Source organism: Dromaius novaehollandiae, chromosome 1, assembly GCF_036370855.1.
Source record: "Dromaius novaehollandiae isolate bDroNov1 chromosome 1, bDroNov1.hap1, whole genome shotgun sequence".
Taxonomy (NCBI): Eukaryota; Metazoa; Chordata; class Aves; order Casuariiformes; family Dromaiidae; genus Dromaius; species Dromaius novaehollandiae.
In genome coordinates this window covers 123,922,291-123,944,910 of record NC_088098.1, presented here as the reverse complement: position 1 = coordinate 123,944,910, position 22,620 = coordinate 123,922,291, and the positions used below count along the sequence as shown (strand labels likewise).

Below are 22,620 nucleotides of genomic sequence, written 5' to 3'. Positions count from 1 at the left end.
AATGCGGATGATAAACTAAATGCATTAACAATTCTGTGGTGTCATAAGTGCCATATTACACTACCCTAACACCTGGTATCCCATGAATAACAAGGTAAGCAATTTTTCCATTTTATTCAGTGATATGGAGGAAGTAAAACAATACCTTTTGAAAGTGGGGGGAAAAAAGAGGACTGAAAAATTAAGGCAGACTCAAAGATCAATAAAAATGACTAGATGTTTGTTGAAAGTCATTGTAAAGAGGTTGAGAGCTGTCCCAATGTGACATGAAATCTTGGAAGGAGTGCAAAAATTACTGTGGTCTTCAGTGGGGTTAATATTTCAACATAAAGTCTACAGGGAACTATTAGAAAGGATGAGATAAGTGAGCATACATACAGACCATAATAATATAAAACAGTTTTAAATATAAAGCAGCTATTTCAACGAAGTCTTTTGAAACTTTTTTGAGTATCTGAAGGTGTGCTATCCACCAAGGATAAAAAAAAAAAAAAATAGTTGTTGGTGACTTGAGTTGGCTAAGTTTTATTATCATCTATTGTTTTTCTTATCCTAGTGCCTTTGTGTCTTCCTCTCAGACCAGAACCCCACAGTGTTAGATGCTATATAAACACAACAGGAATATATTGCATCTCTCCCAGAAAGCCCATAATTTAAGATGGGAGACAGCAGATACATTCAGACAATGAGGGAGTGGAAGATATTTGAGATGAGACTGATCGTTGTGATGGACTGTTATTAGGCAGTGGGTCCAGGCCTGTGGAGGACAAGATAGTACACACTGCCTGTATCAGTTACCAGGTATGATTAAAGATGCTGGGGAAGCCTAGAGTTTGTCTCAGCATGTAGATCCCTGTGAGAGTGACGGCTGGTGCTCTTCTTACTAGGATTTCAGTTAACTCAGTTTGAGAACATGCCTTTTTTGGCTTTAGAAAAAGCAACACCTTATAAATAAAACTACACTTTCTACTTATGAATAGAGATCACTTGTAGGCGTAGAGATGAAGGCAGGAAGAACTGAGGGGGGCTTTCCAGGCCACACAGCAGGCTGGAAGGAGAGTTGGGGAATGATGTCCCCTGACTCTTGGCTATGCCATCTCCTGTACATATATGTGGTTATATTATGTGGCTGCTTTTACTCATCAAGCTGTATTGTGTGTACCATGGAGCAGGAAAATGAAGCTGACAGATCAGAGAGCAGTATGCTGCACCACAAGGCAGCTGTTTTCCAGTGATCATTCAATTGGTAGGGGCAGCGCAAGACCCGAGGAGGGGAAGTGAGTGGCCTTTGGCTCTAGAAACTCCTTAAAAGTTCCAGTGCTGCTTCTCATTTCAGCAGTAGTGACTGCTAGGTTTCTGAAACTCTTGGAGGGAAACAAGGCAGTGAAGGCAGTTGAGGCAACCTTTGTTGTTGCCTTTTGCCTCCCTGGCTAGTTTCAACTCCAAGTCCATTGGCTTTCCTGGCTCCACTCCTACAGGCACAAGCAATGTCTTTGTCTTCTTCCCAGGTAGCCTGGCCCTGCTTCCACTTTCTGCGTACCTTGTTGTGTCAGAGTTCAGTCAGGAGCCCATGTTCACTGATGCTGGCCTTCTGCCGCACTTGCTCGGCTGTCTGCACCTTGCAGTGGACCATTCTTGTTCTCTGAGGAGGCTGTCCCCAAAGATTAGCCAGCTCTCCCAGGCCTCTTTGCCCTCCAGGGCAGTTTCCTATGGGATCCTGCCAAACAGGTCCCTGAGGAAGCCAAAATGCTCTTCTAAAATCTGGGGTCATAATTCTGCTATTTGTCTTGCTCACGCCTCTCAGGACCTTAAACCACACAGTCTCATGGTTGCTGCAGCCAACGTTGCTCTTGCCTTTTACACCATCCAATAGTTCTTCCTTCTTTGTGAGCAACAGATCCAGCTTGCCTTTCTTCTGTCTATGAAGGACCACACGGGGGGGGGAGGGGTGATGTTTTTTAATACATACAGTGTGGGATGTTGAGTGCCAACAACTGGAAATATTCTTTTTTTTCTTTCCTTTTCCAATATATTCTCATTATAAGGCAAACAGAAGTGTGCTCATACCAGCACTTTTATCCCCTCTTTCTGTGCCAGTCCCCTGTGCTATTCTAAAATACCACCCTTGCTTACATTCAGCGTCTTTTATTTGTTTGACTGTGTTTTGTTTGCCTTTTGTTCTGACTGTGGTTTAGCACTATGCCTGACCAAAACTTTCCATCTGAAGTTATGCTGGCTTAAATCCTGCTCCAGATCTGTGTGATACGAGCTGTAGCCATCTGGGCTTTCTCTTGCTCACTGTTGGACTGTAGTTTTCTTTACAATGAATTTTATGAGCCATTTGTCTACAAACACAGTCACTTTGAACTAACTTTTCTTGCAAGTGTGCTGGCTCTTCCTCTTCTAGTTTTTACTATTCCTCTTTGTGAGTAAGTCAGCGAATTACAAGCAGAACTGGGTTTATAGTGATCTGTATTGTAACATGCTGCTACGCAAGACTGCTTCTACTGCTGTTTTGTGGTGGTCCAGGTTTTAATGGACATGTTGAACTGAGACACATTCAAAAGCTTAGCAAAAAGCCGTTTATATCTTCAAGCCAAACCAAGCTTTCCTAAACATAGTTAAAAACTATAGTTCTCTAAGTAGAAATTTGATTTTTTGAGTTGCCATTCAGCTCCAAGTAACTTCTGCTAATAGAAGGACAATAGCTCTTTCCCACCATTTTCAATATGACTTGGGTCAAGATTATAAAAGCACATACACTTGTCATGTGTCACAAGTGAATACCGACTGATCCTGGACACTCCCTTTACTTTTCTCAGGCCTGAGCTTGTTTAGTGTCTCGGTGCCTTCAAACTTGTTAGAGAGGGTTCTTGCATGTAGGACGTTTTCATATTCTTGCTAATGAAGTAGAGGCCATTGTACTTCATGCCCAAGGAAAGGAGGTTATAAAAGTTTATAAGTTACGTATTTTAGCACAGATAACTTGCAAAGTTGCTTCCTTTAGCAGATGACTATAAATCCATTTTGTTTTATGAAACTTTATCTCAGTCAAAGACCTTTGACTATCTTTGCTAAATGATCTCAATTTTTTTTAGTAATCTATAGTCACAAATGAAACAAATGTTAATACTAAGGTCCTCATTTCCTCCTGGTGTAACTTTGTTTCTGTTCAGAGGAATTACTTCACTAGACAGCCGGCCCTTTCTTTATATTTCTGGTGTTGACTGCCAATTTGGTTTCCAGGAGTTACTTACCACATCTGATTTTTGGCTTTACAACAGTGCTGTGCAGTAATATTAGATGGAAGACTAGGAATGTCTTTGGAAATGTTGCTAGTTGAGTCCATCAGGACCGATCAAAACTTGGAAATTATGTTTCTGATGAGCTCCCCATGGGGGAGAAAGGCAGAAGAGTTTCCCTAGCTGGTTACCAAATGCATTCTCCTGTTGAGAAAAATATTTGTTTTCATGAAAGTAATAGCAGCTGGGAGACTATGTAAGGAAATAACTAAGGTAAAATCAGTGGAATTTCACACTAATTGGGGTAGATGCTTTGGGGGAGATAGAGGCTGCTGATATAAACTCATTGAAATGATCTCGCTACAGATTAAAAAAAAAATAAGACAGGTGAAAATCATTTCTGCTTTCCTGATTTTGGAGTAGCACCCCTTTTCAAAAATAATCAAGAAAGATTAATGAAAGCAATCAGAAAGTCACATTTACTCACTGTTTCTGTCCCTGTGTTTCATGCAGAGCTGCTAAAGAATATGCCACCCTTTTTGTGAATGTCAATGTCACATCTGAGCCTCATGAAGTCTCTGCTCTCTGGTTCCTGTGGTATGTGAGGCAATGTGGGGGCACAGCCAGGATATTCTCTGTGACCAATGGGGGCCAGGTACAAAAATGTCAAATATTCTTCCTCTCTTGAAACCATAAATAGCAAATAGAGTATTGTTGTAGCTGTCAAACCCCCGCAATTAATGAAAAGAAAAACAACAAAACACTAAGTTTATGCGCCACCAGAGACAATTATGTTCTCATAGAGATGAACAGCTCTCTTGGCTAACACTGTACAATGAGGGATTTTATTAGCTAGGCTTTGGGGTAAAATGGGAGAATTTAATTAATTATTCTTTCCTACATTTCCTTCAGCACAGTTCTTTTGTCACTGTTTTGTTGGGTTTTGTTTTTTCAATATCTGCCAGTTTGTTTTCTGTGGGTTACTTACCATGCCTGAATGTGTTTAGGAGTACTAAGCAAGTGTACTTCAAGTTGAAATACTAATGTATTAAGCAGCTGCTTGAAAACATCATTGTGAGGTTTTCTTGGAAGTGTTCTTTAAACAGAACAGCAAGTTCCAGAAAATGAGAAAACAGTGATTTAGGATTGACTGTGATGACTGGCATCATCTAGGTTCAGAGCATGCAAGTGCTGTGCCCACCAGAAAAATGTTTAATCTTAGAATATTTGCCTCTGTGGTATTGCCTCTTTTTGTGCTGACGTCTAATGATGGGATTTGCCAGTAGGTAGCAGAAGGCCCTTGCTTCTTGAGACAGCTCACATGGTGGCATGTTTAATGAACTACTTTGGATTGTTTCTCACCTTGGCCATGGCAGGCATCTGGTTGCCTACAGAATCTCACATTTTTCATGTGATTGTTCTAGATAAGTTTAATGAGAGGGGGCAGGGAGCTATCAAAAGAGATTGGATGTGGTATGTTGGCACCCTTTACCTCTTACTTCAGTTAAAAGAGCCTCAGAAAACAGGCACAGCATTTCAAACTTAAGTGACAAGCAATGAAAGTGGAGACAGGAACACAAACTTCTGAGTGCTAAGGATAGAGAAGCAATAAAAGAAATTGCCTGGAGGAGAGTGAAATCTCCATCAGTGTCTATCCTTTAGGGTGAGGGTAGACAAGCATATGCTAGGAAGGACAAAAGTATAGGTAATGCTGCACTGGGGTGGGAGTGAGACCCAAGATCCTTCTTCCTCACGGGCCTCCCAGCCCCATTTTCCACCCAGTGTCAGCAGCTGCTAGACCTTACAGCTGGAATTGGAAATAAAATGAATCCCAAGATACTGATAGCTGAACAAGAAGAGAGTGGAAAGCTAGACTGCCAAGGGCAGAAGCCTTCCATTTCATTGTGCCTGGATCTGACAAGCCGTCTTGGTTTCTACCCTCCTTCCGTCTCTTCGCTTCCTGATTAAAAAAAAAAAAAAAAGTTGAGCAAATTGATAAGCATTTCTGACTTATCAGACATGACAAGACTTATAACACATGTTCAGGCAGCCATTTCAGTCCTTTAGCACAAGACTTTGTTGTTTCTTTCCTCCCTGCCATGCCAAAATCTTTTATGTGGAATTGAGCTGCCTGGTATAATGCTGGTGGCTGATAGATGAAGGAGGATTAGTGCTTCCACCAGGCCTCTGCACACACATCGCAAAGAAATATATGTCATGAAATGTGCCTTTTCCACACAACAGTATCTTTGTGTCTTCCCAGGAACAGAAAAAGCTTATTGCCTGCTGCATTTGAGGCTAGATTAGGTTAAAGATCTGTCTTGCTTCTGGGGTGGAGCAGGCTTTAGCTGTACAGAAGCAAGCTAGTATCTTTGTCACATATGCAGGTTTTGGTAGCACAGAGATAGGTAAAACAGTCAAAACTTCTTTTTTATAAAGTGGTTCATTTATACTAGCTAAAATATCTGCATTAGGATTTTTTGTTCTCTAGTCTTCCTGAGTCCTCAAGCTAGCTAATTAAACAACCATTGCAAAAGTAGTTTGGATAACAATCTTCACTGAGGTTCAGACTTGTGACTTAGCTCTTTTGAAAGTCTAGGCAACTTAGTGCATCCTTAGAACTTGCAGAACTTTCCTGGCCTAGAAGTTCCTGCTTATGAGCAGAAGTTATACTCAAGTTCATTGTGGTTAATGCCAGTGAATTTTGTTTGTTTGTTTTTCTGTTTGTTTTTAGGAGAGGAAGTTTATTGGGGGTTCTGGTCAGATAACTGAGAAGATAATGGAACGTCTCAAAGGCAGAGTTAAACTGGAGAGTCCTGTGGTCCATATTGATCAGACAGGTGATAATGTCATTGTGGAGACTCTAAACCATGAGATATATGAGGTAATTTGATCAAAATAAAAGTAGAATATGCATTTAGTGGGGGAATATATCTGCTGTAGCTGTTAGCCAGATGTAATCAACAGTACCCATTTGTGTGTGTCTGTTTCTCAAACTATCCTGACAGTCTGTGAAGCCTGCTTCACAGATTCACATCTCAGTGTTTTCCTAATTGGTTTCTGTCACCAGTCTGTCTTTTCTGTCTTAGCTGTTTCTGTGATTATATAATTTTATGTTTTAGTTCCTCATCAGGGTCATTTCACATAAAGAAAAATAACGTTCCTGTTCTTATCCAAGATTGTGGTTTGCAGAAAAGACAACATTTCAGAAGCTGTTAGTAAGATTGCAAAGTCTGCTTGTCGCAAGTTAGGAGAGGCCAAAGTTCAGCCTCTTTTGTGCAGCTGCATTGTGAAATAACCTGTTAGTACATGATTACACATAAAGTTACCTGCAGGATGGCAATTCCATTCAGTATACAGGATGGAGCCTGCCACAGAGGAGAGTCAGGCTTGTGCAGGACAAGCGTGGAGGGTCTGTAAGAACCTCCTCTCACTGGCAGCAGCCTTTGGAAGACTCTTCGAGAAAGTCAGCAGAAAGGGAAAGGGTTGTTTGACAGAGAAGGCAGTTTAAGGCTGTCTTCTAGGACTAGACTCTCTCCGTCCCCCAAGGATTTTTAAATCAGAAAGTTTGCCCTTCCGTATTGCTGAGCAGCAGCAAAGTTGGAGAAGAGAGGCTTCCTGCACTCAGCTGCTGGGCCTGGTCCCACCAGCATGACAACAGCTGAAAGCAGCGGTGTCTATAGTGGTATAGTGTCATCCTGAGCTCTGAAGCAGAGCATTCTTTGTCACTCCAGTCACATATAGGACCTGTGAGACACATGGAGCATGTTCAAGAAAGCTGAAATCACCATAGGTGTTAGCTGTCACTATTGAAGTTGTATCCTGTGAACATGTGCAAAAGTGATTTTGTTTTTTTAACAGCTTATTATTTGAATGAAAGTGGGTCATATTTTCTTGGTAGTATTAAAAGGTACTTTTATGTGTGTGATAAGATGTGTGTCCTTACCTGTTTCCCCGACCTGTCTCCAGCCAAATTTCACCTCTGTTACTGTAGTGTCCAGAAAGCTGTCAAGAATCATCTAATCACAGAACAACATATTTTTCCCTGGTTTCTTTTTCTAAAATGGCAGAATTCTTTTGGTTACCTGTTAGTATCTGTGTATGAAATCCAAACAGCAAAGCCAGGTGTGGGGAAGTTATCAACAATGTGGCATGGTGGGCTACCTCAATGAGAGGTAGCACCTTGTGTGTACTGACTGTGTTTTACATTTCAGTGCAAGTATGTGATCAGTGCTATCCCCCCTATCCTGACAACGAAGATTCATTACAAACCAGAACTGCCACCAAAGAGAAACCAGTTAATTCAGCGTCTGCCTATGGGGTCTGTGATAAAATGCATGGTGTACTACAGGGAAGCCTTCTGGGAGAGGAAGGGTATGTGGGGAAATTGAAGGACTTCAGAGGACTTGGGGCTAAACTAATTTTAAAGCTCTGCTGTCTATCAAGGAATAAAACCAAAGGGGTTTAAATGTGCAAACACCCAAAATCAAACACACAGAAAAAGCAAAGGTAAAGCTCCTTGGGAAAGTGAGCAAGGCAGTTCTCTACCTCTCCCTGCCAGGGACAGAGTTAGGGCAGCCAAAGAGAATTTAGATCAGAAAAAAAGGAGAGCTTAAACTATAAGAAAGACCTTTCACTGTTTTTAATCCTCTGCTCTACAGACTTGATATCTCAGAGGACTGGAAAAAGTAGGTTAACTTTTTGTTCAACTCAAGATATTTTTTCCTGTATACTGCAACATCACATTTCTTGGCTTTAACTGTTAATGAATGATCAAAATATAAGTTACTATTTCCAGAGGTATTTGTAGGAACAGGTTAGTTTCCACTTCCTATATCATATTGATAGCTACCTTGGGTAAGAATATTTTTTACCAGAAAGACTATAAATCAGGGCATAAACTAGTCATTGACTGGAATTAGATAAAAATGTGGGAAGGCTTATACATTGTTATCCATACAGGTTTTTTTGCATGTTCATCTGGAACATGTAAGTGGCCTCAGTCAGGGATCTGATACTAGATTAGATGGCCTGTGTTTCTGGTGCATTATTGTTACTGGACACCATTTCTCACAGTCTTATCCTCTGCAAAATCAATACAGAGTGTAAATCTGAGCCCACAGTGACCAAACATAATTACATTGGGTTTTGCTGTTGCTTGTGTTGTTTTGGCCAAGCTACTTATGGAGAGAACACATCATAGTTCTTGCTAGATCCAGTTTTTTTTGTTTTGTTTATTGTACCCAGTAATAGAAAGCCAAAGGGAATTGCAATAAGTCACAGAAATGCCTTGCTAAGTAATAAAAGTCACATTTAAATTCCATTATAATGTCTGTGTGCAAAAATTCTTAGAGTCTGAGGGAAGAGTGAGGGTGAGACACTGTGTTACAAGAACTCTTCAGGCTTTGTAGGTATTATCAATGACAAAGGAATTACTGTACATTTCCTCTTATTGATAGTTTTCCCTGCTCATGACTGTAGGTAACAACGATCATCACCAAGTCTGTCTGACAATCATTTTGTTTTCTTTTCTCCTAATAGGTTGTTGTGGTGCCCTTTTCATTGAGGATGAAGAATCTCCAATTACAATAACCATAGATGACACCAAACCTGATGGATCTTTCCCTGCCATTATGGGGTTAGGAGCTTCTACTCTGTACTTACAGATGTGTAACTTTTCTCGTATAAAAGACTGGGAGGAGGAAGAAAAGGGGAAATGGTCAGATATCATGGGTGATACTGCTCCCATAGAATCCTCATATGGAGGAGAGCACTTCTAAAACCCTCCTTTGCCTCTCTAGTCCCTATAGATTTATGTGAAGTTTCTGCCACAAATAGCCTGGTATAAAGGAGATTGTTGGGAAAGAATTGTTGAATACAGCTGTAGTTCATTTTAAGCATTCAGTTAGTGTTTTGCTGCGGAATACATTTAGAAATAAATCCTTTTCTTAGTTTTGTGAGCCTGTGTTCTGCCTAGGTTGGGCCTTCTATTTTGGGCCTGGGCCTAAATGAAAATGCAGTTGTCCGAGAAGTCCTCATTTCCTTCTTTTTCCCATTGACCTGAAGGGAGACAAAGAACATCAGCTTGTGGTTAATCTAGGCAATAGCTGTCCAGTGAAGAAATCAGGATTCTGAAGAAACTGCCAAGTAGAAGAGTTGTAGTTTGGATGGGAATATATGCAATAGCACTTACTGGCTTCAAAAGTGAGGTGAAGCCAATATGAACAAACAATATTTATAAACGTTTCCACTTAAATCTAAGATGAACCTGCCAAAAAGGCCAATATACGTGTCAGGCAACTGCACTTGAAGTATATGACAAAGAAAGCCTGCCACTTCTACTGAATTGTGCATGTTTATGGGCATATTTAAGGCTTAAGAAATTTCATGAACTGAGAGCAATAAGCCTCTTCCAATTCTCTGAATGGCAATGCAATTTCTTGCTTTCTCCTTGTGGGTATATGCAGCTTTCTAAAACGGTGACGGAACCTATTTTGTCCCAGGGATATTTCCGCTGAGGTGAAATGAACTAATTTCCAAATCTGTTTCCTTCAACCTGAAAACATATTAATCCCATTTCTGAGAGGACTGATCTATGACCCTGTGTAATGCTTGTCATAGCCGCATTGCTTATTAACACAGACAAAATGACATGGACAATGTATGGCCAGCTGCTTGTGAGAGCTCAAAAGCACAAGAAAATTTGGTGCTGCAGGAGCCTGCACTGTCTCCTTGGTGTCAGCCCACTTGGAAAAGACCTAGATATAAGCAGCGAGGCAGCGCAGGCTAGTTCGTTGACCACTCTGCCAATTTGTGTTTACTTTTGTTTTCCTGAGTCAATGGGGGTGTAGAGCTTGTTCCGGTGGCAGCAGAATGAGGCCGGCACTGGCAGCTTTGAAAGCCCATGTGAGAGCTGCAACTTTCACAGACGGGCTCTGCCAGGTGGCCCTCAGTGCATGCTCCCTACAAACACATGCTCTTCCTTCAAACCAGCAGGATGTCCCTCAGCATCTCCCTTTGCCTTCATTACAGTGCAGACCTTGTTCTGCAATCTGTCCTACGCATCTGAATTGCAGTGACGTGTGTGTGCAGAACCTACTTAGGAGCAGTAGGAAGCTCCAGCTGCCTGAAGTGAGGCCATCAGCTTCAGTGGGAATGTGAAGGGGGCACACATCTGGGGCTGTGATTACCTCAATCTCTTGGCGCAGAAGTGCTTAAAAGATGATAGCTACAAAGGGGCAGTTACTCCTGTGGTTCAGGGGCCTCATACAGTCCTTTTCATCCATGTGAGATGTAAATATTAAGTGATGGAGTATGATGAAAAAATGTCAAGCTGGCTATGTACTGGTAAAATGGTTCGCCCACCTGTTTTTCAGTCCTTTCAAAGCAAGAGCTTGCAAATCAGCTGGGGTGCTGGGACTATGTGATATTTATTTTCTGTATTTTTCTCTTCAGTTTCATTCTTACCAGAAAGGCTGTTAGACTGGCATATCTCAGTAAGGAAGAGAGGTAAGAGTTCAAAAACAGTAAATATTTCATAAATAAGTCAGCTCTCTGGGGTTCTTCACCACAGGAATGTGCATGTGTACATATGTGCATATGTATATATACACATGCTCAGAACAATTACAAATACTGAAAATGGGGTGAAAACTGAGCTTTAGTGTAAACAGACTGACATTCATCCAGTTGATAGATATTTCAGAGTTTCGAAGTCCTGCCTACTCTTCCATGTTATGACTCGTCAGCTCTGTGTTTGTAAGTAGTCTGAGAAGATTTTTCTGAAGACATTCCCAAACTGCATCCCCACTGAATGGTGCTCCTTCCCTAGGATGAAGGGAGCACTGACATACATGGTTTGGGGTGTCCTTTGCGTTCAAACTAGGTGACAAAATTTAAACTTCTGTGTTTGCAACAGTATTATTTCTACATTAGTGCATGATATGAATGAACAGTAATTTCTAAATGTGATTTTGGTACACATCTAAGTGAAACAGGAGTTCTTTTTAGGAATATATGTAATACTCTCCAGCTCACATTCTGTTTTCAGTTATAGTAAATCTGTAGGGGTTTCACTGTTTTATAGCTGTTCTCTTATGGTCTTCCACCCGTGAACATGAGAATAAAGTGACTCCTCATCCTAAGATAACTGTACAAAGATTCATTTTTCAGAGCTTATTGCCAACATCAGCCTTCATTTCCCATTTCCAGAGTCAATTTTGGATGTCACATTTAGGCATCAGCTTTTAAAAACATAGATGAAGATAATAACTTTAAATCAGATTAAAAACAAAATAAAACCCGACTTTCTTTCCAGCGTATTGCAATACATGTGATTTTTTTTTTTTAAGATAAGAGCAATAGCTGGGTTTTCTTTTCCACCTTATTTTTTCTTGATTCTACTTTTATTTTCATATAGGAAGAAGAAAATCTGTGAGGCATACGCCAAGGCAATGGGGATGGAAGAGGCTTTACATGTAAGAAATGAATGTCTGTTTTCACCTGTGCTGTACAGTAAAGTTGCTTTTTGTTCTGGTAGAATGAAGCCGAAATTCTCAGTACCTACAATAGGTACCTAAAATTGTAGGTTGTGCCTTACAATCTCTGTTCCCAAGGGGAGGGAATTGCAGGAAGAAAAAAGCTAGCAGTCTCACTCTGTATAAGAAAAGAGAAGGCAGTGCATGGTTTAATTTGTCCTGTCATTTCCCCATGAGAGGCCAATGCTTCTGTAAACGTGCAAAGATTTGTTTTGTGTTGATAGATAGCATTAATCAGACGAGATGGCACTTCTTTAACAGGTATCCTTACCCTGATTTTTCCCTCTTCCAAAGATATTAGCTTTTTATTTCCAGTTTCTCTGCCCGTTTCACTCTCATGTTTGCTAATACTTACAGCCCGTGCATTATGAAGAAAAGAACTGGAGCATGGAAGAATATTCAGGGGGTTGTTACACAGCCTACTTCCCACCAGGCATAATGTATACTTATGGAAGGTAAAACAGAGAATGCTTTGCTTTTTAGTTAACATTTCTTAGCTCTTGTTACAATGATATTCTTTATGCAGCAAACTTATAGGATGTGTAGCATATTGGGAGAACTCCACTCCCTCTTTTCCACTTCTCTAATCCCCAGCTCAAGGATCTTGCTATTGGCTTTAATAAGAACAGTGTTTCTCCTGTGATTTTTTAGGGAAACAAAACACAGTCCCAAAGGGATGTGCTTGAAATATGAAACCTTTCCCCACTAGATTACTTACAGTATTTGCTGCTATGCAGTATTTACAGTATATATGTTATTGCTCTCTAAAGCCTTGAGGACACACATGTTAGACAGTGGAAGAGTCTCCACTGACTTTGCAGGTGCAGCACCAGTTTCTGGCAAAGCCCGTTCTTTCACATCACCAGGGTAATACACAGAACTGTTATATGAAAACTCATTCTCTCCTCCCAAAGCCTCAAGTACCCTTCCCTTGCAGAACTGCTATGTTCCTAATGGAACGTATTAGGTAATACTGATTAATACTAGATGCATCACTCAAAAGCTGGTGGAGAGCACAATTTCAGAACCTATTGGGAACAACCAGACAAATTGCATATCCATAACCAGCAATTGGACAAATCATGTATCACATCAGTGTGGAAGCTCTTTAGCATGTCTTTCTCAAAATAGCTGTCCCTTATGGAGTTGCACCCTGCCTCTGTGCCAAGATGGGCAGATTTTCCTGCTGTATCTATCTGAATGCTTGGGAAGTGATGGGTGAAGCCTGTGACCTGAGGAAGCTGGTGTCAGACAGACAAGGAAAACCTAATTCAGGGTTAGATGAGAGCCATGAGAGCAGGCACATCCCTCTGTGGAAAAGGAGGCTCATTAGCAATGGCTGGGTTGACTGGGATGCCCGTACAGCTTTGTACAGCTGATATAATCCTAATGGGAGAAATGCAACTCTCCATTCTGGATGCAGAGGCATTGAGCTGCCATCCTCTTTGGCAAGCAGACAGGCAAGTTGAATCTCCGAATAGAAGCTCATGTTAGTGACCTGTTGGTGCGAAAACATCATTCACTTCCCACTGTAATGGCGGGATAACAACAAAGCTGCCATGCAGAGGACATAAATATATCAGCTGCATTGCATTTCTGGAGACTGTTAGGATTGTCCCTTATCCCAGCACTAAAATAAGACTTGTATTACTTTGCATGGGAGCTGGACACACTGATTTGTGCCTTGGATTTTCCCTGTCTCAGATCTTGAATAATGCTAGAGTTTTGTGTATAAAAGGTTATCCTGTGGAGACAGCTTATTGCACTTTGCTGCCCAGCCCAGGTTTCCATGAATTCTAGAGCAATTAAGTTGAGAGCGCTATTGCAGCCAACACGTCACTTTTAGAAGGATCATTGTCTTCCTATTACTTGTCATCTGACATTCTCCATTTGTTTTGAAGGATCATTCGCCAGCCCATTGACAGGATCTACTTTGCTGGCACAGAGACAGCCACCCAGTGGAGTGGATACATGGAGGGGGCCGTACAGGCAGGAGAGAGAGCAGCTAGAGAGGTACAGACCTTTGGCTTGTTTTGATCATCTCTATTAAAAGGCTAAAGAGGATTGAGTGCAGCTTGCAGAGTCACAGGAGAATCCCAGAAAAGAATGTGAACCAAAGCTCTTAAAAACAAAAAAACAAAAACAAAAAAAAACAAAAAAAAAGACTCGATTTAGTTCATTATTGAATAAAATGAAGCCAAAAATCTCACAAGAATGAGAACATTATACAGTATGCTGCTGCACTAGAAATTTAAAATGAAGTTCACACAGTACACTTGATGTCTGTGGAAGAAATCCTCCAACCTGATGCTACCCTTAGATATACTTTCACATTTTCTATCAAATTAATCACAGTATATTTTAAAAGTAATTTAAGTCATTACAAATGCTTGCAGTTATTTTCTGTGTAGCAATGTGAAAGTCTGAGCATTGTCCTTACTTTTTATCTGTCCCTTCTGCTTCTCCTCTTATGAGAGAATACAGTTAGCTAGGCTTTATGAATTCATAATGGGCAACTCTGATGATGTCTAAATCTCCTCAGAATGACACACATTGGGCTCAAATCCTAGTCACAGTAGAATCTCTTTACAACAGTGTAGATGAAGGAAAAAAAAATATTAAAGAGTATACATTGTAGTTACAGCTTCTGTATGGCAGAGTCACGGAGCTGTTATTTAACTGAAGATCAGCCCTTTGCTTCCATTTGACAGAATGTCATACTCCCCTTACAAGCCTCATTACTTGTTCTGTTTCAAGTCACCTAATTTCTCTTTTCTTTTCTCTGTGCCTACGAGTACTAGCTACAAAGACTCTTACCTGTCTCTTCTGGAGACATTAATTTGCCCCTCTATGACTGTTACAATCAATTTATCATCAAAAAATCCTTGCTGAGCTTTGTACTACCTGAACAGCCAAGAGAGAACTTCATAATGCTAACTTTTGAAAGCCCCAGACATCTCTCTCTCCTAATTTTGATTCAAACAGTATTACTCCTAGTAGGCTTTGCCTCATGAGAGCATGGCAGTAACCTCACCTTAGAATTTCTCAGCCTGCCACGTGAAAAAGCATTTTTACTTCCACTGAGAAGTTGAAAATAACCATCCGGAAAATCAGCAGTTCATGTGAATATCTGTGTGAAGCCCTACTTTTTACCAGCAGATAATAACACTGGAATGACACTGGAATGGTCTTTTTATCCTTAAAGCATTGGTTAGGCACATGATTGTTTGATGACCGGCTATTGTATTTCCACACAAATTGTCGTAGCTGCCTCCCTCTCCTTCCTTTGCTGATATGAACAGATAACTCACTATATATTTTAAGTTCAAGGCACTTTCAACTAATCATAGTTATGCTGTCTATCAGTGTCACTTGCTTTGACTTGCTCTGTTTTTCCAAACCAAAACATTGTGTGTTTTTTATTTTTCTCATGTAATACAAATAATTTTTCTTTTAGATATTATGCAAGATGGGGAGGATTTCAGAGAATGAAATTTGGATGCCTGAGCCAGAGTCAAAGGTAAGTTTTACTTTCTCATTGTCATCAGAGCAATAGTGAACCCCCCTGGTCAAGATGTAATCCCTACCCAAATGACTACTGCAAGTTTTTAATTAGCTCACATGTTGATGGCGTTCACTTGTTCAATTCCACTTTGGAATATTGTTACCCCTGTCTAAGAGATGGATGACCAGATACAGGTACAATGATCTCATAGCCTGGAGGACTGGAAAATTCAGGAAATTAGCATAATTCTACCCAGTTTGAGGCTATTGTTTTAAATCTAATATAGCCACCTTCATAACCAGTCACAGGTAGCTCCCATTAGTGACTTTACCTTCTCTGTACTGTTGCCTTATGGTACAGCAGAAATTACACATTTTGTAACCCTGACCGTCCTTCACCCCACCTTATCTGGTCATCAGTAAAAACTTGTAATCTTTATAATATAGTGGGAGATGCTTTCACTCTTGCCTCACACAGTGAGGGGTCCCTGTGGTAATACAAACTGATCTCTCTTCCAGGATGTCCCAGCCCGACCGTTTACTACTAGCTTTTGGGAAAGAAACTTGCCATCTGCATCGGGACTGCTGTGTCTGGTTGGATCTACTGCTTTTTTCACCTCTGTGGCTGCTGCAGGGCTGTTTGCCTATAAAAAGGGACTATTAATTCGGAACTAGTGTGCTCTAAATGCCCACCTGAAGCTGCACAGCCCATATTCTTCCTTTTTACCAGACGAGTGTTATTTTTGGAGAGAAATGACATGGACAACTGGAAAGGCCAAAAGTTGTTCTCCTGATGATTTTCTTTTTAGTATCATAATTAATGCATTAAATCTACTGCAATTGTTACCAGCAAAACACAATAGATCAACTGGGGGTGGGGGGCATTTATCAAATTTGCCTTCTCCTTGTCCATTTTTTTTTGATTGGACATGATAATATCAGTGGTATATTCCTAATACAGGGAAGGGAAAATGCAGATCAGAGTTTTTTCCTAAAGGCAAAGAGGCCTTGGATAATGCATTCATTTCCACTTCCTATTATATTTTTTATCACACAAGATAATAAATAGCTTTATGTATTCACCTCAGTTAGTGGCTCAGAATATTGGAGGTTATTCCTATAATATCCCTGCTGCACAGAAGAGAATAACACGCCAATCAGACATAGAAATGTTAAATTAATTTCCAAATGCGTTTGATTAATTATTAAACATCATAATGTGGAACTTAATGATGAACTAATGAAAAGAGATAATTAGCACGATTTAGATGACTAAACAGCATGAGTAGACTTTATTCTACCTGCTACTGAACAAAGAACTACACTTATCTATTGTGAAGTGTCTGTACTTCAGTGAGTCTTATGCTTTGCAACATTTCGACAAAGTGGTTCTCAGTTATTTCCTGGCCCAAGTGAATTCAATCCAGCCTGGCCATTTGCTATTAAAGTGGGGTAAAATGAATTAGTAAAGTTAAAGCCCCTCTGACTTACAGCAGATGCTAGCTGTTATTTTCAGGATGTCAGCAGTTTCCTGGCTCCCTATCAATTTGCTGTCCCTCATTTTACTTGTAATCTGTACTGCCTTCCTACAATAAGTGGAAATATATTTGGGGCTTGAATTACTGCCTTGTAAATTACAGTAATTGGATGCATCTGCCTGTTCCACTCTTGTTATGTACATGGCACACTTAAAATAATCACTTTAGTGTTAACTAAGTTTGAATATATGTTTCAAAATGTACCATCATTATGCAGTCTTTTTGCCATGAATGTAAGTGTTGTATGTGTCCATGAACTCAATTGTCTTTCATTATCAGTGAAATGTGCCTTTAAATAGTCCTGAAACCTTGATAACAGGATCTATTTGATAAACTTTTCTTCATATTCTTTCACTTGTGCCATTTTTTGTGAGTTTGCTGAAGGAAATTTTCTCTCCAGACCTGTGTTAAATGTCGAGGCATACTGTGTACGGCGGTAGCCAGAGCCCTTGCTTTACTCTGTGATCAGTATTTACAAGCCAATGGAAATAGCTACCTACCCTGCAATATGATTTCCTTCCTGGCTTCCTTATCAAATACACTCATATGTCCTCTCAGCTTTTTGTAGAAAAGCTTTGTAGACACTAGTGTAGGCCAATCTCAGCATAGGTGCTGATGGGCTCAAGTATGGAACCTATTTCCAAAGCAAAGGAATACTTCAGGTGGCCAGTTGTTGTCAGATCCTTTTCAGAGCTGAACAAACTCTCATGGTGTCAGTGTTGAGCACAGTAGAAAAAAGGTTGTGCTGATGGTATGTGCCTCCTGCCCTCCCTATTTCATTGTTCACAACCGTTCTATGTGAGGATCAGCCAGCCACTACCAGTTTCTCTGGCAGGAAAAAAGGCCAATACAGTAGTAATAGAAAGCCCTTCTACATTTTTAGATTAAACTTTCTGATCTACCTTGAACTTAAACAAGCACTTCAAATTACCTGTGCTGGAAAGGAGAGAATAGTCTTATAAAGGAAGCAACAAGCCTGGATTTTGAATACACTAAGCTATAGTATTAAATACTTATTTAAAGAGAGCTTGCATCAAAAGGATTTTTGACAGGTCATTTTAGAATCCACCTTAGCAACTTTTTGGGAGGGGAAAAAAGTGACTACTGTGAATAGCCACTTGGCTGGAGGGATTCCCGCAGATTTTTTTTCTCTCCACCTCCAGCCATTACCAAGCAAGAATTCACGTCCACTAGGTGTGCATGCAGCCTGGCATTAGTGTGAGGCCAAGGACTCGGAGAGTGAGCGCAGACTATCTCCTGATAAGCCTTTTGTGGCTTAGAATGGTTTTGCACTGTTACGCAATTGCCCCAGCAGGACTATTTCACTGCCTGAAAAATACTACCCTTACCTGTTCAAAAACATTCATGCATATGTGTATTTACAGCAGTTAGAACCGTTCATTTATGTTTTGACTTGAAATTTGACTTCTGAATTTCACAGCAAAAAAGAGCTTCTGTGCACATGCAAGAGGAAATCCAGATAAACTGGAGTACATCTGTGGCTTACACCATCCAGCCTCTCTTTTCACCTTATCCATGCACATTTATATCACAATTTGTTTGGGTTTTGAAGTGCAAGTATAATTCAGCTGAATTAGTCTCAGACTGTTTAACAAAGCCAGATACAATGTTCCACATTTCACAGGGAAAGAGCACATCTCACTGCTGTGGGAACGGTAAACGGCAAATGAAATGAAAGAGGCTGATTAAACTTGGCATTTCTGAAACTCCTGCAGCTCCTAGGTGCCACGCTGCTACAGAAAAAGGGCGGTGTTTGTGCCTGTCAGAGATAACAGACCAGTTTCCATTTTGCTTTAATGGCCCTTTGACAATCAGAGCAATTTTCCTGTTTAAACATTAAACATTTAGCTTAAATATTAAACAGCCAGGCGTCTTTCTTAAACTGATTTTGAAACAGAATGGGACTGAGTTTATCACCACTGACAACTCCCAAAATGAGCCATTGCCATTAAAAATTGAGAGAGGCTGAAACACTTCTTTCCAGCGGGAGCTAAGCAGAGACCTCATCCAGGCCGGGGGTAGGGGGTGGGAGAGCCTTTGACACTCTCTCTGGCATAGGGATGGCTTTTGGCCGCCCACCCTTCTTTGGAGGCAGAGCTCAGCAGTCGCCCTGGTAAAGACAGAGGTGCTCTGTCCTGTCAAAGCGAGAGGTGAGGCAGCAATAAAAGGCACAAGCAAGAGAATAACGGCCCTTATCAAACCCCTCAGCCCTGGGGTGGAAGCTGAATTTCATTTACAACTATGGGGAAAGGGAGGGAGTCGGCTGAAAAGGCTGCTATTTGCTGCTTGTAAATAAAGCAAAGACCACAGCAGGCAGTGGCTGCGGGAGCAACAGATGGAAAAGCGAGGGGCGGGGAGGGGGGGGGAGCGGAAATAGAGCCTCCGTACTGACTCACAGTAAAATAAGCAGCACAGCGGATTAGATGAGACAGTTAGAAAACAGCAAGTGGAGAAGAAGCACTATGGACAACCTGAATCGTTTTTTTTCAATTGCCATTTTTACTTACATATGTCACGCCAGCTGTGCCCAAGCTTCTCACAACATGACACTTATTTAACCTTTTCGCATCTTCAGGAGTTCAAGAAGTTATGTCTTCCCAGGGAAAACAGGGGGGAGAAGGCACAAGGGACCTTAATTAGGGTGTCAGGCCCTTCAGGTCTCATTTACAAGTTATGACCACTTTTTCAATCCACCTCAAGTCACATTGGTGCAAGCTGGGCAGGCAGGTGGCAGCACATCCTGGTGTCAGACTGCTGCACTAACCCAGGAGCCTCCTGGCTTTCCGGCCTTTGGCAGCTCCAGGTGCAAAACTGGAGCGGGAAAAAGGCTCTGCAAGAGTCCCTTGCTCCCTGCCTCATTTCTGCCCTTCTCCTCTCCCTCCACCTGAGTGCCGTGGCCTTGAAGGGCAGCAGTGGCTGGAGCCTGGCACAGGGGGCTGGGCTGCCAGGGGAAGGCATGTGGCGAGGCAGTGCAGGACGAGAGCCCTGGCAAGCTCTTTTTTGCCCCATCTCCTAGCTTTCCTTCCTTTCCATCCCCTGCCTGCCGCACGACTCCTCCATGCAGGCAGGGGGCCCAAAAGGCCCACCGTGACAGCTGGCCACTGAGCCTTCTGGTTGGGAACCCACCACGTGAGGGGCCCTGCATCCCGAGGACAACACTGTACTGGGTGGCACAGCATTGCATGCCCATCACAGCAGCATGGCATGGGCATGCATGGCCCAGCTCCAGCAGCTCCATGGCCATGAATGTTGCCATCAATGCAGGCAAGCTCCCACCATCCCTGCTCCTTGATGAAGAGGGACAAACAAGTCCCCACCTGGTAATAAAAGGCAGCAGCGCCAGCCTTAAAAACTGCTCCATGAAATCACTCCCTGCAGTCTGTGCCTCACCTCTTTATAGTCACTCACCATCCATTCAGGCTACTCTGTGTTTAACTAGCCACTGTTTTTGCTCTGTTTGATCGCTTCTCCCAGGATCAAACATACCCCCCACCACCACCTTAGGCACAAATTAGCATTACATATTTGAATAATAACACCACCCAGAGCAATTGTCTGATGCTAGACAGCCTGCCAGGGTCATAAGGTGCAGGTTTCTCACCAATCAATTTCCACAGCCTATTGACCAGGCTCTGCTGCCTGTGAATGTTTTCCTCTAGATGTAAATCATGCCATGAACAAGCTGGCAACTGTTTTTACATTCTTTATACAGACCACAACTCAGTGTTCATGCCAGGCAACAAGCAGCAAGAAATAAAAAAAATAGACAAATCTAGAGAGTTCTGTTCTGTGGAAACATAATTTTAGTCAGTTCTCTTTTCTGCTTTTAGGTTGTTTCTCCTGCACAACCAACCAATTTTGCTTTGTAAATGTTCTGTGTAACAGTTGCTTTCCCTGTAACACAGAAAGGAAATCTCATCTTCGTGAAAATCCAGACAGGGAAATCAAATGTGCTCTTTGTTAGTGAACTGTAACTTTGTTTTCCACTCAGCTCCTGCATTTGGCAATCAATGTTTTGGGCTCCAGTTGCATTCACTGTTCTGCTCTTCATTTGTAGCACTTGGCTTCTGAGTTTCTGTTCTCCTTTTTTAGTTTCTTTTTTTGTTTTGTGTCCTCATCTTATGTCTCAGAGGCAGAATAATGTAGCGGAAGAGCAAGGAAAAAAAAAAAACATCTCCTGAGTAGAAAGGCATTACCTATAAAAGGAAAGAGTGGCTTTAACAGAGCAGCACTGCATGCTTGCTGAGTCTCAGAGAAGGCCAGCAGGGTCTCAGAGCTGCCCTTGTCTCCTCTTCCAGGGGGTCCCAGGAAATGTGATTTTTTCCTTACCCTATAGTCATTAAAAGATCAGACAGGGATGTAATTTTTTGCTGCCTATGACTTTATCAACATACTACAGATGTTCTTTGTCATATATACCTTCACACTGTTATTCTTCATCTTTCTGAAATGTAACTGTGAGCCCCGCTGCTACTTGCACTATAAGAAGATAGCTTCCATTCAAGATGGTATTGAAAATGAAGCAAAAGGACTTACTTAACTACAGTCCAGTCAGCCTCACCTCCATCCCTGGAAGGGTGATGGAGCAGCTCATCCTGGATGCCATCTCCATGCACTTGAAGAATAAGGTGGTGATCAGGAGCAGTCAGCACAAATTCACCAAGGGGAAGTCACGCTTAACCGATCTGGTAGCCTTCTATGATGGAATGACTGGCTGGGTATATGAGGGTAGAGTAGTGGATGTTGTCTCCCTGGACTTCAGCAAGGCTTTCAACACTGTCTCCCATAACATCCTCATATGTAAGCTCAGGAAGTGCGGGCTAGATGTGTGGACAGTGAGGTGGATTGTGAACTGGCTGAATGGCAGAGCTCGGAGGATTGTGATCAGCAGTGCAAAGTCTAGATGGAAGCCAAGCACTAGTGGTGTCCCCCAGGGGTCAATACTGGGTCCAGTCTTGCTCAACTTATTCATCAGTGACTTGGATGAAGGGACAGAATGCACCTTCAGCAAGTTTGCTGATGATACAAAACTGGGAGGAGTGGCTGATAGACCAGAGGGCTGTGCTGCCACTCAGAGGAACCTCGACAGGCTGGAGAGATGGGTAGAGGGGAACCTCATGAAGTTCAACAAAGGGAAGTGCAGGGTCCTGCACCTAGGGAGGAATAACCCCAGGCACCAGTACAGGCTGTAGGCTGACCTGCTGGAAAGCACCTCTGCGGAGAAGGATCTGGGAATCCTGGTGGACAACAAGTTGACCATGAGCCAGCAACATGCCCTTGTGGCCAAGAAGGCCAGTGGTATTGTGGGCTGCATTAGGAAGAGCATTGCCAGCATGTCAAGGGAGGTGATCCTTCCCCTCTACTCAGCCCTGGTGAGGCCACATCTCGGGTACTGTGTCCAGGTTTGGGCTCCACAATATGAGAGAGACATAGAGCTACTGGAGCAAGCCCAGTGGAGGGCTACTAAGATGAGGAAGGGACTGGAGCCTCTCTCCTGTGAGGAAAGGCTGAGAGAGCTGGGACCGTCCAGCCTGGAGAAGAGAAGACTGAGGGGTGATCTTGTCTATGGGTAAAAAATACCTGAAGGGAGGGTGTAAAGAGGAAGGGGCCTGACTCTTTTCAGTGCTGCCCAGCGATAGGAGAAGAGGTAATGGGCACAAACTGAAACACAAGAAGCTCCTTCTGAACATAAGGAAAAAACACCTTTACTGTGAGGGTGACAGAGCATGGGAACAGGTTGCCAGAGAGACTGTGGAGTCTCCTTCCTTGGAGATATTC

General features: G+C 41.9%; 1 protein-coding gene across 2 annotated transcripts in view; it reads left to right on the top strand.

Annotated features, from left to right (window-relative positions):
• The window catches only part of LOC112993631 (amine oxidase [flavin-containing] A-like), a 542,295-nt gene extending 525,120 nt beyond the window's left edge, over positions 1 to 17,175 (top strand). For both annotated transcript variants that reach the window (XM_064497395.1, XM_026117422.2), the window contains 10 exons: positions 3,756 to 3,897; positions 5,977 to 6,126; positions 7,457 to 7,616; positions 8,784 to 8,880; positions 10,698 to 10,751; positions 11,662 to 11,719; positions 12,137 to 12,234; positions 13,681 to 13,792; positions 15,237 to 15,299; positions 15,803 to 17,175. In XM_064497395.1, the coding sequence (XP_064353465.1) occupies positions 3,756 to 3,897; positions 5,977 to 6,126; positions 7,457 to 7,616; positions 8,784 to 8,880; positions 10,698 to 10,751; positions 11,662 to 11,719; positions 12,137 to 12,234; positions 13,681 to 13,792; positions 15,237 to 15,299; positions 15,803 to 15,958 (1,090 nt within the window). In that variant the 3' untranslated portion in view covers positions 15,959 to 17,175. The remainder of the gene's footprint in view (positions 1 to 3,755; positions 3,898 to 5,976; positions 6,127 to 7,456; positions 7,617 to 8,783; positions 8,881 to 10,697; positions 10,752 to 11,661; positions 11,720 to 12,136; positions 12,235 to 13,680; positions 13,793 to 15,236; positions 15,300 to 15,802) is intronic.
• Positions 17,176 to 22,620: the final 5,445 nt, after the last annotated feature.